The sequence below is a fragment of the Maniola hyperantus genome, chromosome 28, assembly GCF_902806685.2.
Source record: "Maniola hyperantus chromosome 28, iAphHyp1.2, whole genome shotgun sequence".
Classification (NCBI taxonomy): Eukaryota; Metazoa; Arthropoda; class Insecta; order Lepidoptera; family Nymphalidae; genus Maniola; species Maniola hyperantus.
In genome coordinates this window covers 3,189,366-3,203,902 of record NC_048563.1, presented here as the reverse complement: position 1 = coordinate 3,203,902, position 14,537 = coordinate 3,189,366, and the positions used below count along the sequence as shown (strand labels likewise).

The 14,537-nt window shown below is 46.4% G+C and overlaps 1 protein-coding gene across 6 annotated transcripts in view; it reads left to right on the top strand.

The window, feature by feature from the left end:
* The window catches only part of LOC117995137 (uncharacterized), a 56,910-nt gene that overhangs the window by 39,594 nt on the left and 2,779 nt on the right, over nucleotides 1-14,537 (top strand). For 4 of the 6 annotated variants that reach the window (XM_069508466.1, XM_069508465.1, XM_069508468.1 and 1 more), the window contains 9 exons: nucleotides 214-339; nucleotides 6,837-7,089; nucleotides 7,418-7,569; nucleotides 9,474-9,545; nucleotides 10,556-10,642; nucleotides 12,326-12,443; nucleotides 12,631-13,589; nucleotides 13,819-13,939; nucleotides 14,309-14,389. In XM_069508466.1, the coding sequence (XP_069364567.1) occupies nucleotides 214-339; nucleotides 6,837-7,089; nucleotides 7,418-7,569; nucleotides 9,474-9,545; nucleotides 10,556-10,642; nucleotides 12,326-12,443; nucleotides 12,631-13,589; nucleotides 13,819-13,932 (1,881 nt within the window). In that variant the 3' untranslated portion in view covers nucleotides 13,933-13,939; nucleotides 14,309-14,389. Of the gene's footprint in view, nucleotides 1-213; nucleotides 340-6,836; nucleotides 7,090-7,417; nucleotides 7,570-9,473; nucleotides 9,550-10,555; nucleotides 10,643-12,325; nucleotides 12,444-12,630; nucleotides 13,590-13,818; nucleotides 13,940-14,308; nucleotides 14,390-14,537 lie in introns of all 6 variants that reach the window. The other 2 variants (XM_069508464.1, XM_069508467.1) reach the window with 2 other exon arrangements.

The window sequence follows — 14,537 nt, the reverse complement described above, 5'->3', positions numbered from 1 at the left end:
CAATGACAGGGACAACGCTTTACAAATCTGCTATCTCCTTCTAAAGGTCGATGTTCATTACTTTCTGTCGCGTACTGTAACTGGTGGTGTCACAGATGAAAATGTTACATTTGTACTTTGTTTTTATCTGTGACACCAACAACAAATAAATGCATTTTCTTTCTTTCTTTCTAACTGCCATGCTATGACCACCCTTTTCACCTTTATTTCTAGAAGAAGCAAAAAGAGCCACAAAGTCAGAAGACCGAAGCAAAGAAGGAGAAGCAACAAGCCCCAGAAGCGCCGGTCGAAGAGCAGCCTCTTTCTAAGAAGCAAAGGAAATTATTAGCAAAGCAACAGGTAAGGTGGAGTTTAAGCTTTGTACAATTGTTGTTGGCACTTGCGGGATGGTTACTGACATAGTGCCGTCAACGTGCGATAGGGCATTAACTTATAACTAGGTGATGTTTGCGACTTCGGCTGCGTGGATAGATGACCCACATGGTCTTTAACTATATACTTCACGTCAATCTGTTGCCCCATTGGGACGTGATTGAAGGACAAACAAACAAACACTTTCGCATGGTTCTAGAAATCATGTAGGTTTTCTCTTAGGATTTACAAAAATTTCATTTAAGTAAAGACAGGCTGATAAGCTAGTTATTTATCCATACTTCCATACTATTATTATAAGTTTTGAGCGTCAATACCTCAACAGGTAAAGGAGTGGACTGAAAACCGAAAGGTCGACGGTTCAAACCCCGCCCGTTGCACTATTGTCGTACCTACTCCTAGCACAAACTTTACGCTTAGTTGGAGGGGAAAGGGGAATATTAGTCATTTAACATGGCTAATATTCTTTAAAAAAAAAAAAAAGTGTTTGTCTGTCTGTCTGCTACCTTTGCCCGGCCCATCTGTTAAACTGACTATGATAAAATTTTGATACAGAGATAGCTTGCATCCGGGATAAAAAGAAGTCTAGGCTTGTTTTTGTCCTGGAATATAGGATGGACTGTATTTTCTGGATCCACTGGATTTTTAAAAACCTTAACCTACTTGAATAAAGTCGCGGGCGTAATCTAGTCTTTAATATATGTAGGCTCGCCGCCATTTAATTGTAAAGACTTTGCTCATTGAACATCGCGTCATCGTCCCCACCGTCATTGTGAGATTATAAAATGAGATGCGCAGTGTGTCACGAGATGATTCCGTGCTCGGCTTCCGCCCCGTGCGGACGTTCGCTCATGCGCTCTACCTCTCGGTACCGCTCCGACTCTCGCGCGAGTTCGCCCTGTGTCAGTGCAAGTGCCCTGGATTGCCAGTGCTTCGATTGTTCCTGCGTTGTGTATAGTGTAGTGTAGTTCTAGAGCCCAGGTTCCGTGAGTACACTAGTCTAAGCGCAGCATAGGTTCACACCCCCGTCACCCAAGGGCGGGGACTCACATTAGGGCCACACCGTAGGTACCCACCTCCCTGCCTTGGCAGGGAGGACCTTTAGCGCCACCGGGTCCACTATGGGCCCCAACCACCCCGACCAACCCGCTCCTGGGCCCCATCAGGGCCCGGAGTTCCCCCAGACATTTTACAAAGACGTCGACATGAGTGCTCTCATCGCCGACCTCGCGACCCGAGACCCCAACTACCTTAAGAAATTTAAGGTACATGCGAGTCGGACGCCTACGCGCTACGACCGTCCCCCGGCATCTCCTCCCTCGGCCACGGCCATGGAGGACGACACCCCGACCGTGACACCGACCGACACTAAGGAGCCTCACTCCAAAACCCCAGCCGGGCCCTCAGCCCAAAAACCGATCCCGACCAAGGAGCCTCACTCCGAAACGTCCCCAGCCTCCTCTGAAACAGAGGAATTCATGACGGTGCAGACGAAGGCCCAGAAGCGAAAGCTGAAGGCCTCAAAGTCGCACGCAAACCCACCTAAAAAGGTGGGCGTTGCAGCCCCTTCAGGGCCCGGTAACCAACCCACGACCTCCCAAGCGACCTCCGAGGAGGAGTCTGAAGACTCCCCCATGGAGGAACCGCCAAGGGAAAAAGTCCCTCCTCTCTTCATTAGAGAGAAACTGAGCTGGCAGCGTATCCTGCCACTTTTAGACCAGCAGGGTATCTCCTTCACGAGTGCCCGCTCGACCGCAGTGGGCATCAAAGTTCAATGCCCAACTTCAGGCGACCATCGCCTTCTCACCAAGACTCTCCGTCAAGAGAATGTAGGGTTCCACACCTACGCTCTCCCCGACGAACGCGTTCTACGCGTAGTCATTCGCGGCCTTCCGAAGGAGCTGAACACCGACCACATAAAGACAGACCTCCTTTCCCAGGAGCTGCCAGTACTAGAGGTTCACAGGATGTACCATCCTAGAACCAAAGCCCCCTACGAGATGGTGCTCGTAACCCTCGAACTTACCCCCGCGGGTAAGAAAATCAACAACATCACATCGGTGTGTCGTCTCACGGGTCTTAAAATAGAGCCCCCCCGTAACCGTGGCAGGATGGGCCAGTGCCATCGCTGCCAGATGTACGGCCATTCCGCAAGGAATTGTTTCGCCCACCCCAGGTGCGTAAAGTGCCTAGGGGACCACGGCACCTCCGACTGCCCCAGGAAGCAACCTACCGAGGAACCCCCGAGCTGTGTTCTTTGCAGGTCTCAAGGGCACACCGCGAATTATCGCGGATGCCCTAAAGCCCCCAAGGAGCAAAAGCGAAGGGTCAAACCGGCCGGCCGCAAACCTGCTGCAGCTCCCCAACCCGCCCAGAAATTCGTCCCTGCGCCGGCTCCGGCCACCAACGCATGGGAAAAACCCCTTCCCAGGGCTAACCCCCCTGCGCCAAAGCCCGCCCAACCAGCCCCGGCCAAGCCCGCCCAATCAGCCCCGGTAAAGGCTTCCGCGCCTACGCCCCAGCCCCAAGCAGAGCCTTCTCTCCATTCATCCGCGGCGACTAACGCTGCGGATAATCTCCACTTAATCGAAACTGTCCTCGCCTCTATTGATATAGTGGAGATGGAAGTTTTCGCCCGGACCTTCAGGAAGGATCCCAAATTAGCTATTACCCAACACTTGGGTCTGCTCATCTCCATTAATAACCTTAAAGCAACCCATAATGGATAGTACGACCAAAGGTAGATTAAAACCCCACTCCTTAGTAGTCGCGTTCTACAACGCGAACGGCCTTATCGACCAAATGGACGAAGTCCGCGAATTTGTATGTGCACATCAAACCGACATTCTTCTATTGCAAGAGACCTTCTTGAAACCTAGTAGAAGTAATCCCAGAATTGCTAATTTTAATATAGTCAGAAACGACAGGGCCACTGCTAAGGGTGGCACTGCCATATACTACAGAAGGGCTCTTCACTGCACTCCTCTCGATCCTCCACAACTAACCAACATGGAAGCTTCCATATGTCAGGTGAGTATGACTGGCCATCCGTCGGTCATACTAGCATCCGTTTATCTCTCTCCCTCGAAAGATCTGTTAGAAAGTGACATCCGCGCACTTCTCTCACTAGGAGACTCCGTTATCGTGGCCGGAGACCTTAACGCCAAACATCAAAGTTGGAATTGCCGCTCCCCGAACTCACGAGGACGCCAACTCGAAAGACTGACGCACCGCCCCGATCTTAACTTCATAGTTATAGCCCCTGACACACCGACTCGTTATCCAATGACCGACAATTCAACAGACAGACCGGACATACTCGATATAGCTCTTCTAAAGAACATCGCCCTTCAGGTGAGTCCTTTGGAGGTGCTGTCCGAGCTAGGTTCAGACCACCGTCCCGTCCTAATGCGGCTAGGACCCCCGCCCACCGCGGCCCCCCCGACCAAAACAGTCATTGATTTCAAGAAGCTCTCAGAGCATCTTAAGTCTATAGACTCAGTGCACATCTCTCAAATTCCTGACATTATAGGTAGTCTAGATGAAGCGCATGCAGCCTCACTGCACCTTACTAATCATATCCGCGATGCTCTAAGCGCCTGCTCCCGACAGATGCCGAACGGTTTCACCCGTCGACAGTTGCCGGACGACGCCAGAGAGCTCATCACCATCAAAAACGCTAAACGTAGAGCCCATGACGCATGTCCTAACGCCGACAACCGGAGAGAACTCTGGAGAGCCCAGAGGGAGGTAAAGGCTCGCCTTGCCGAACTCCGCGACGAACAATGGGACAGGAAGCTGAGTGAGCTCAAGCCATCGCATGTAGCCTACTACAGCCTGGCGAGAGCTCTCAAAGCCGACCCTGTCTCGGCCACTCCTCCGCTTTTACGTCCCAATCAACCGCCCGCCTTTGAAGATGTCGATAAGGCCGAATGCTTGGCCGATAGCTTAGAAGCCCAATGCTCCCCGAGCACCATCTCTGTAGACAAGTCCCATATAGAACTAGTCGAAAACAAACTAGCATCTATCTTCTCTTCCGCCCCAGGTGGCGATCCAATCCTCCCGACGAATAGCGGCGAAGTTCGTCAAATTATCAAAGAATTTCACGCCAAAAAAGCCCCAGGCCCCGACTCTATTAATAACAAAACTCTAAAGTTACTCCCCGACGTATTAATCAACCTCCTGGTTGTCATTTTCAACACCCTCATGGCGGGATGCTCCTTCCCCGACAGGTGGAAAGAAGCTACCGTTATAGGCATCCCCAAGCCAGGGAAACCTAGGAACCTCCCTACTAGCTACCGCCCCATTAGTTTGCTCAACACCCTTGGCAAGGTGTATGAGAAAGTCATCCTTAACCGACTTAGGTCCGTCGTAGAGGAGAAAAACCTCCTCAACGACGAGCAATTTGGCTTTCGAACCAGACACTCATGTGTTCATCAAGTGCACCGCCTCACGGAGCACATCCTTCTCGGTTTCAACCGATTCAAAACGAGAGGTATCCCAACGGGAGCCCTCTTCTTCGATGTAGCCAAAGCCTTCGACAAGGTGTGGCACGCCGGCTTGATCTACAAGCTTTACCATCTAGGCGTGCCCGAAAGACTCGTACGTTTACTACGAGAATTTCTCACCAATCGAACTTTCCGCTACCGTCTGGATGGAACCCTATCCTCCCCAAGACCTCTTCGAGCAGGAGTCCCTCAGGGCTCCCTGCTCTCGCCACTTTTGTACGCGCTGTACACCAGCGACATTCCCAGATCCCCTCATGTTCATATAGCCCAGTTCGCGGATGACACCGCTCTATACAGCTCCGACTTAAACTACCGGAACGTTAAAGCTCGACTCCAAAAGGCAGTCAGTAGCCTAGGCCACTGGTTCCGCCTTTGGAGGATAGAGGTTAACCCGGAGAAAAGCGCAGCAGTGCTCTTTCAAAAGTCCAAAAGGAAATCACAATACAAACTTCGACAGACTGAAATAACTCTTTACGACCGCCCCATTCCCTGGCAAACTAATACCAAGTACTTGGGTGTAACCTTTGATGACAAGATGAGCTTCGCCGCGCACATTCGTAGAGTCCGCAAGAACGCAGCGTATGTGCTCTCCCGTCTTTACCCCATGATTTGCGCAAAGAGCAAAATGTCACTTCGACATAAAGTCACGCTATACAAAACGTGCATCCGCCCAATAATGTCTTATGCCTGTGTTGCATTTGCACACCTGCCGCCCTCCTCTCTCAAACCTCTCCAAGTCCTACAGAATAAGTTTATGCGTACGGCCACTGGCTCCCCGTGGTACATGCGCAACGTGGACCTCCACAGAGACCTCCAACTCCCGACAATAGCTCATTACTTTAAACAGCTTTCCAAAAATTATTTTGAGAAAGCCATTAGACACCCCAACCCCCTAATAGTTGAGGCAGCGACTTACACCCCTGACCGAAACGACCCCCCAGATAAAAGACGCCCTAAGCACGTCCTTAACGACCCCGACGATCAAATCATGACCGACAATGCACCCTATCTCGTAGGGCTACACAATTCAACCTCATCACAGCGTCTTCGCCGGCGAAGACGAGGTCCCCGATTTCTAACGTCACCCGGACGTGGGCTCACGCCACGGCCTCGGGGGCGTACGGACTAACCAACAAAACCGACAACTCCACCCATCCCAACGTCATCCTAAGCCGTGGTCCGAGCCTCACAGGAGGCGCCCTTAGGAGGACGTTGCCCCCCGACCTCTCGAATTATTTCTTCGAGCCCTAGGGCTCACCCCCAGGCGGAGTGTCACGAGACATTATTCGTTTGGCTTTGGCCAGAGTCGCTTCTCAGTGGATACTATGTGTGTCGTACTGTAGGTTTTGTTATTATCATTGTCGTTGTGACCTAATGTGGTTTCAGTTGTTTGCGGTTATACTACTAGGTTGTAAAAGGTTGCGGTGAGTGTGTTTTGGCGATCTAGACAGGTTGTTTATCGGGTGAGTCCTTTTGTATCGTTCCAATTTGTATTAGACAAACGTGATTGTTGTAATTGATGTTAATTGGACTAATTGTGGTGTGCTAGGTTAGCTGGTTGGTCTGGGGCCGGTATGGGGACATGGTGGAGCCGGTCGCTAGGTAGGGTTAGGTTTACCTATGTTACGTTACGCTAGTGGTTTTCATGTGTGATAAGTGAGTATTACAATGATTGTAATTGAAATTACTACCTTCTGATGTCGGCCATCCCCCTTGTTCTCCGACATATATAAAAGGATTGAATGACTGACTGATCTATCAACGCACAGCTCAAACTACTGGACGGATCGGGCTGAAATTTGGCATGCAGGTAGCTACGTAGATTCTGACGTAGGCGTCCGCTAACAAAGGATTTTTGGAAATTAAACCCCTAAGGCGGTGAAATAGGGGTTAGGGGGGACGAAGTTGCGAGCATAAGCTTATGTGTAATAAAACGTATTTCTCTTTCTCTTACAGGCAGAAGAAGAAGAAAGAAGAAAAGAGCAACAACAGGCCCAAGAGGCAGCGAAGAGTAAAAAAGACAAGAAATCGGAACCGCTCCATACTGAGAACATGAAAAGAGACAAGAAATCGGAACCGCTTCAAACTGAGAACACGAAAAAAGACAAAAAAGAACTAAAGAAAGAGAAAAAGGAACAGAAGAAAGAAGACAAGAAAGAGGTGAAAAAAGAAGAAAAGAAAGGAAAGGAAAATAAAGTGGACAAGACTGGTAAGAAATGCAAAAAAATATTATTATATGTTATGTATATATACAGTATGTTTTTTTGGGACAGTATGGGGAAATCCAAAACCATAGGGAGATACAGGGAAACTGTGTTAGGAAACTTTAGGTCTTTATTTGTGAAAACTGAAAAACAATTTTGGTATAGTCAATTTTTTGGCCAAGCGTGAGTTTGGGTTCATCTGCATCATCACTTGGTGGTGAGATTGCAATCATTAATTTGTATCTGAATTAAAAAAAAAAAACCTAGCTTCAGCTAGTAGTAAATAAAATAGTAAGTTGTACAACTACTATGATATTGTTGTTTTGTCAACAGCAACAACGGCTAAGACGAAGACAACACAACAACAACCGCAACAACAAACGCAACAAAACAACAAAAAGGACAAAAAGAAGGACAACAACACACAGAAACAGCAAGTCATTAACATCACTGCTGATACTACGATAGAAGTTGTTAGTAAAAAGGTTAGTGGTGTTTTGACTCCGTACAGCCGTACTCAGAGTAGCTTAATCTTTCCTAAAGTTAGGTAAAACGAGACAGAGCTATATCACTCACATAAATCTGTCTCGTTTTAACTCAATCTTAAGTAACGATTAGCGACTCTGAGTACGGCGGTTAGTGATAAACGCTGTGGTCTTATTAGTGGGAGGTCCCGGACTCGATTCCTGGCAGGGATTTGGAATTTTATAATTTCTAAGTTTCTGGTCTGGTTTGGTGAGAGGCTTCGGCCGTGGCTAGTTACCACCCTACCGACAACGCCATGCCGCTAAGCGAGTTTTGAGTTCCGGTACGATGCCGGATAGAAACCAAAGGGGCATAAGCGAGTTTGGCGTTCCGGTACGATGTCGTGTAGCAACCAAAGGGGCATGGGTTTATTAAAAAAAAATACTCCCATATTCCTTCCAGGTTAGCCCACTTCCATCTTAGACTGCATCGTCACTTACCACCAGGTGAGATTGCCGTCATGGGCTAACTTGTATCTGAATAAAAAAATCCTTTTGCTAAGGGACTAACCCCGAAAAAGTAGTTTTTGAGTTATGCCCTAAAAATAAGAGAATTAAAAAATCTGTCAAGTGCGAGTCGGACTCGCACACGAAGGGTTCCGTACCATCGAACAAGAAATAACACATGTTGGCTTTAAGTCCCGCAAATTGCTAATGCGCGTGGTCGCCATTATAGGGACGTCAGCACTAGACAAGTTTCGAGCTGATGGTATATTTTTATTTCGGTTAACGTCAGAATGACGTCATTTCGATGTTAATGAGACATGGTTCCAGCGCAATAGCAATTTGCGGGACTTATACCCTTCCGTCATAGGTAATCCATGTTCATACAAATATTATAAAAGCGAAAGTGTGTGTATCTGTTTGTTATCTTTTCGCCGCTCTACCGATTTTGACGAAATTTGGAACTGAAATAGCTTGCATCTTGGAGACAGACATAGGCTACTTTTATCTCTGAGAATTGAATTCCCACAGGATATTTGAAAACCTAAATCCAAAAAAAAGGAGGGTGGGTGTGATTTAGTGAAATTCCCATCAGTGGTGTTCCCACTAGATTACAACATGGGGGCAACAAGGGCCGGACCAACAAATTCCTGAAAGGCCGGCAACGCATCGGCAATTCCTCTGGTGCTGCAAATGTTTATGGGCGGCGGTAATCACTTAACATCAGGTGACCCGCCTGCTCGTTGACTCGCTATCTCACTTAAAAAAAAAAATTAAAGGTAATTTTACGACCTCCCTGGCGCAGCGGTGAACGCTGTGGCCCTATTAGCGGGTGGTCCCGGGTTTGACTCCCGGCAGCGGAAATTTAGAGTTTTGTGATTTCTAAATTTTCTTTGGTCTAGTCTCTTGGGAGGCTTCGGCCATGGCTAGTTACCACCCTACCGGCAAAGACGTGTCGCCAAGCAATTTAGCGTTCCGATACGATGCCGTGCAGAAACCAAAGGGGTATGGTAACGTTTGCTTTCTCATTCACACTAAAAAGAGAGCACAGATAAAGTTACTAATTGTGATAAACAGAGACGCAGCTAACCTATTTTTATCTCTTATCGTGTAACCGATTTTTTTCAAGGAGTACAACTTTAGTTGCAAAACAAACTTTGAGAATTCGTGGCCTCGTTGTATTTTTCATTAGTTATTTACTTGTTTTCACATACAAAACATTTAATACAAATGTTGTTGAACTGTTTATACAAATATTGACTACCAAACAATGGTAATTGTCGTGTTATTCATCGTTACGTCGTGCTATCGCTATCTCATACGCGGTTACACAGTACTTTAGTCTAGCTCTTTTAAACAGTCTGAATTTAGGGCTAACTTCTGAATAATAATAAAAAATTAAAACTTTTCAATGTTAACAGAACCCGTGTTCCAACGAGCCTGAAAAGCCGGCGTCGTGTAGCATCATGGAACAACTAAGTTGCGGCGTTCAGGCAAGTGTACATACTAATATTATAAATGGGCAAGTCTGTCCGTCTAGATGATGATGCCCGTGATTTCATCCGTGGAAATTCTTGTATTTCCCTAGATCAAAGGTCCTATATCTGTGCCACACGTCAAAGTCAGTTAAACGGATGGGAAAATGATAACAAACAGACACGCCCAGTATGCACCATCTAAAACCCAATAATTGAGAATTGAAGTGAACAAACAGACACACATCCAGATTTATAATATTACTAGCTTATGCTGGCGACTTCGTCCCCGTGGACTACACAAATTTAAAACCCCTATTTCACCCCCCCTTAGTGGTTGAATTTTCAAATATCCTTTCTTAGCGGATACCTACGTCATAATAGCTATCTGCATGCCAAATTTTACCCCGATCCAGTAGTTTGAGCTGTGCGTTGATAGATCAGTCAGTCAGTCAGTCACCTTTCCTTTTATATATTTAGATGCGCAAGTCTGTACGTTCGTCCGTCTAGATGATGATGCCCGTGATTTCGCCCGCGTAGTTTTTTTTTTTAAAATGGGATATCTTGTAAATCCCGGGATAAAAAGTAGCCCATATCGGTTCCTGGGATGCAAGCTACATTTGTACCAAATGTCAAAGTCGGGGAAGAGGTTAAAAACAGACACACCTTCAGTTTCAGATTTATAATATTAGTATGAATAATATCTGTCCCGGCTGTACTCACGTGTTAAGTCGCCGTTAGCCCGACTAGTTTCGAACCCATCCGGGGTCCTTTTTCAAGGGAGTCGGTTCGCGCACGCGCCGCGGTTTTTGACTGCGCGGGTTTGATTTTTATTTATAATGGAAATCACTCGCGGTAGTTTAAACGCTAAAATATTAGTATGGATTCTGTGCACTTATTTTTTTTTCATATACCGAAATTGTAGTTCCATAGTAGTCATAAATTAAGTACTACTTATCAAAGTAGCAGACAGACAGACAGACTTTAGTATTGTAGTGGAAGTATATAATTTTTTTTATTTATTCCAGGTAGCAGATCTGAAGCTTCCTCCCGGCATAACCTTGACTCGGGTTCAGCCCAGCGAGAAGAAAGAACCGCCTGTCATTAAATCTGTTGTGAGTACTTTTGTGGATATACACTTTTTTTTTAATAGATATAGCGAGCAAACGAGCAGGCGGGTCACCTGATGTTAAGTGATTACCGCCGCCCATGAACATTTGCAGCACCAGAGGAGCCGCCGATGCGTTGCCGGCCTTTTAGGAATTTGTTGGTCCGCCCCTTGAATAACCCCATGTTATAATCTAGTGGGAACACCGCCGATGGGAGTTGGTTCCACAGTTTGCATGTGCGTGGAAAGAAGGATCTGGCGCAGCGGACGGTCGAAGTGCACCAGACACCCAGATGGTGAGGGTGAAATTCCTTACGGTGGCGCGCGGTGCGGTTGTAGAAAAAAGAGGGTGGAATGAGGTCAAAAAGCTCTTCAGAGCACTCCCCATTATACATGCGATAGAACACGCATAGAGAGCTAACGTCTCTGCGGTGCTCCAGGCTTTCCAACGAGCCGGTTAGTTTGGGATCGTCCACAAGTCCACAAGATACACTTCATGTTATAAGTCCCGCAAATTGCTATTGCGCTGGAACCATGTCTTATTAACATGGAAATGACGTAATTTTCACGTCAGCCGAAATAAAAATATACCGTCAGCTCGGAACTTCAGTCTAGTGTTGACGTCACTAAAATGGCGGCCACGCACATTAGCAATTTGCGGGACTTATACATTTTAACACTAAATTTATGACAACTTTGGGCGTAAACAAGTAAAATTAGGAGTGTGAAAATTATAAAACAATTGAACTTTAGATTTATTTATTTTCATTTTTTATTTTTGTTTTAATTTTTATTTTATTAAGAAAACCAACAGCTTAAATCTATTATAAATCTTAAAATTAAGTGACGAGAAGCTAATAGTAGGTTTCACAGTTAGATACAAAATTATAAGTAAGATGAACACAGTGACAAGCAAACTATAACAAGATATATTTACGTTATGCTAGCAAACAAATTTATTAAACTTTGGCGTATACTATATCAGTTGAAATATCTTTACTTTGCAAACATACATTTAGTTTTTTTTTTTTCTCAAAAATACTTTTCCTAAACCCTTTTCGCGCGTTTGATTTCGATGAAAATCATCTTGCCTCTCACCTTTCTCATACAATGTTAGGTGAATAGCAAACAAACGCGTGCGCCGCCAATTTCGGTCAAGCGTACTCATCATCATCAACCGATAGACGTCCACTGCTGGACATAGGTCTCTTGTAGGGACTTCCACACGCCACGGTCTTACGCCGCCGCCATCCAGCGACTCCCTGCGACTCGTCTGATGTCGTCCGTCCACCTAGTGGGGGGTCTTCCAACACTGCGTCTTCCGGTGCGAGGTCGCCATTCCAGCACCTTGGGACCCCAACGTCTATCGGTTGTACGAACTATGTGCCCTGCCCATTGCCACTTCAGCTTCGCAACCCGTTGAGCTATGTCGGTTACTCTAGTTCTCCTACGGATCTCCTCATTTTTTCATTGATCACGTAGAGAAACTCCGCACATAGATCGCTGAGTGACTCTGAGCTTTCTTATGAGGCCCATAGTTAGCGCCCATGTCTCGCATCCATATGTCATTACTGGCAACACGCTGAACAGTAGCCGGCCAAAAATGTTGTACATCGACCTTTAGAACGAGATTTCGGCATCGTAGAGCGTTGTCTCTATCACTCATACTCTCACACAATTGTTATTGCAGCCCCTGTGGAAGCACAACCAGCTGGAGTCGGTCCCAACGCCGGTGCCGCGCCCCCCGCCCGTCATCAACGCGGACCCCTCACTCATGATGTTCTCCACGCACAACCACGGGGTCAATGGTGAGGATGATTATTATTTTTAGTTTGTCTGTTTTTGTCATAATAGCTATATGTATGCCAAATTTCAGCCCAATCCGTTCAGTAGTTTGAGCTGTGCGTTGATAGATCAGTCAGTCAGTCAATCCTTTTATATATTTAGATGTACATATGTGCTAAATGCCTGTTAGATAAAATATTTTTTTCTTAGTTCCAGAAAACCCAAAAACAATAGTGATACCGGAGGCACAGCCCCAAGTACCAGGCAAATCCAAAAAGGCTAAGAAAAAAGCCAAGAAGGCAGCCGAAACTGAGCAGAAACAAGAAGGGGCCAAAATGGTTACCCTGCGCAATCCCATGTTCCATCCTAACCTCCCCCCAGTCCAAATAACCAACGCCCCTCCACAGAAAAAGTCCGAGATTCGAATCCCGGACCCCATACCCATGCCCCCAGCGCCTTGCCAAGCAACGATAACCCCTACATCCAATGGAATGTACACAATCCGAAACCCCCTAATGTCTATGATGCATCAACAAAACCTTATGGGTATCCGAAACCAGACCCCACCCATCAACCCAGTTTACACCCAACCGCAGTACAACTACGTGAACCCAAACGTTTACAACCCACAATTTGTAATGGACCCGTCCCAAACGAACCCAAAAAACGCAGATTTGGAGCTCCAAAACCGTATAATGAATCTGGCTTCGTTCACCCAAAAGAATGACGAAGGGTACTCCCTCTTCAAAACCCCTGATGATAACCAACAAAAGAGTTTCTTAAGTCCAGAATTCTATGATCAAAACAGTCAAAATCCCAAAGTGGTATCCCCAAATCCTATAGGAACCCGTCCAGATCATAATCGGAATTATGAAAACGACTCCTTATTTGCTAATCCTATACGACCTGAACCTATAGGGACTCCATTGAAGATTGAAGAGGAAAGGTTGTATACCCCGTTTGGACAGGAAAGCCGGAATGTATTTCGGAATGCTCTGTTCAATGATAAGCCGGAAATGAGCCAGAGTTGTGGGAAAATGGAGGACACACATAGTTTCATGTCAAATGGGGACCAGCTGCCATACTTTCAACGGTTGCGAGCTGGTTCGAAGTTAAATAGTGAAGTTACTATACATTATGTGACGGACTCCAAGTTTTATAAGGGACAGGTGAGTCTCTTGTTGGTATTAAGAATTATTAATAAGAAACATAGATGTGTATAGGTCCTGGTAGTTAAATAGTCGCATCTGACCTACGATGCGAGTGCGAGCTCGCGCAGGTATTGTTCCATGTGCTCGTGTACTGTGTACGGATGTAGCATTCACACTAATGCAGAGCCTCTCGCCCTCGTGAAATGCAAGAAATGTACCCATTTCATGTGTGTTTCCACTATCGCAGGAGGGGCAGCCGTGTCCGGGTGACACGTCGCTGTTCTCGCGGCCGCACGCGCACGCACAGACGCACAGCTGGCCCGACGCACACACACACAACAGCGAGTTCACGCCCTACTGACTAGCAGGTGAAGATCTAAAATCTATATGAGCGTTTACACTATCGTGAGTGATTTCCATTATACATATCTCATACCCGGCTGTACTCACGTGTTTAGTCGACGTTAGCCCGACTAGTTTCGAACCCGTCCGGGGTCATTTTTCACAGAGACTCAGTTCACACACGCGTCGCGGTTGAGCAGGCAGTCTCAACCGCGAGTCCCTGTGAAAAAGGACCCCGGATGGGTTCGAAACTAGTCGGGCTAACGTCGACTAAACACGTGAGTACAGCCGGGTATGTTGTCATATACATATACATATTTTATAAAAGCCCTGTAAAAAAATTAAGATAATAAAAAAATCTGGTAGAATAATAAAATTAAAAATTGTCTGTTCAGGCATGCAGTCGTCAGTCAGTTCCATGACTGGCGAGTCAGCCTGCGGCAGTGGAGCCGCTTCCCCACCACAACTACCACTAGGTAAGTTTTTTTTATTTGGTCCCAGGTTCCATTACCGAGCAAATCAATATATTTCTTACTAAAAGTAGACCAAGTTTGTCCAAATATGGGAAAATTCAGAAAATTATCTTTCAGGAATAAATATGAAGTAAATGAGTATTTTTGACCA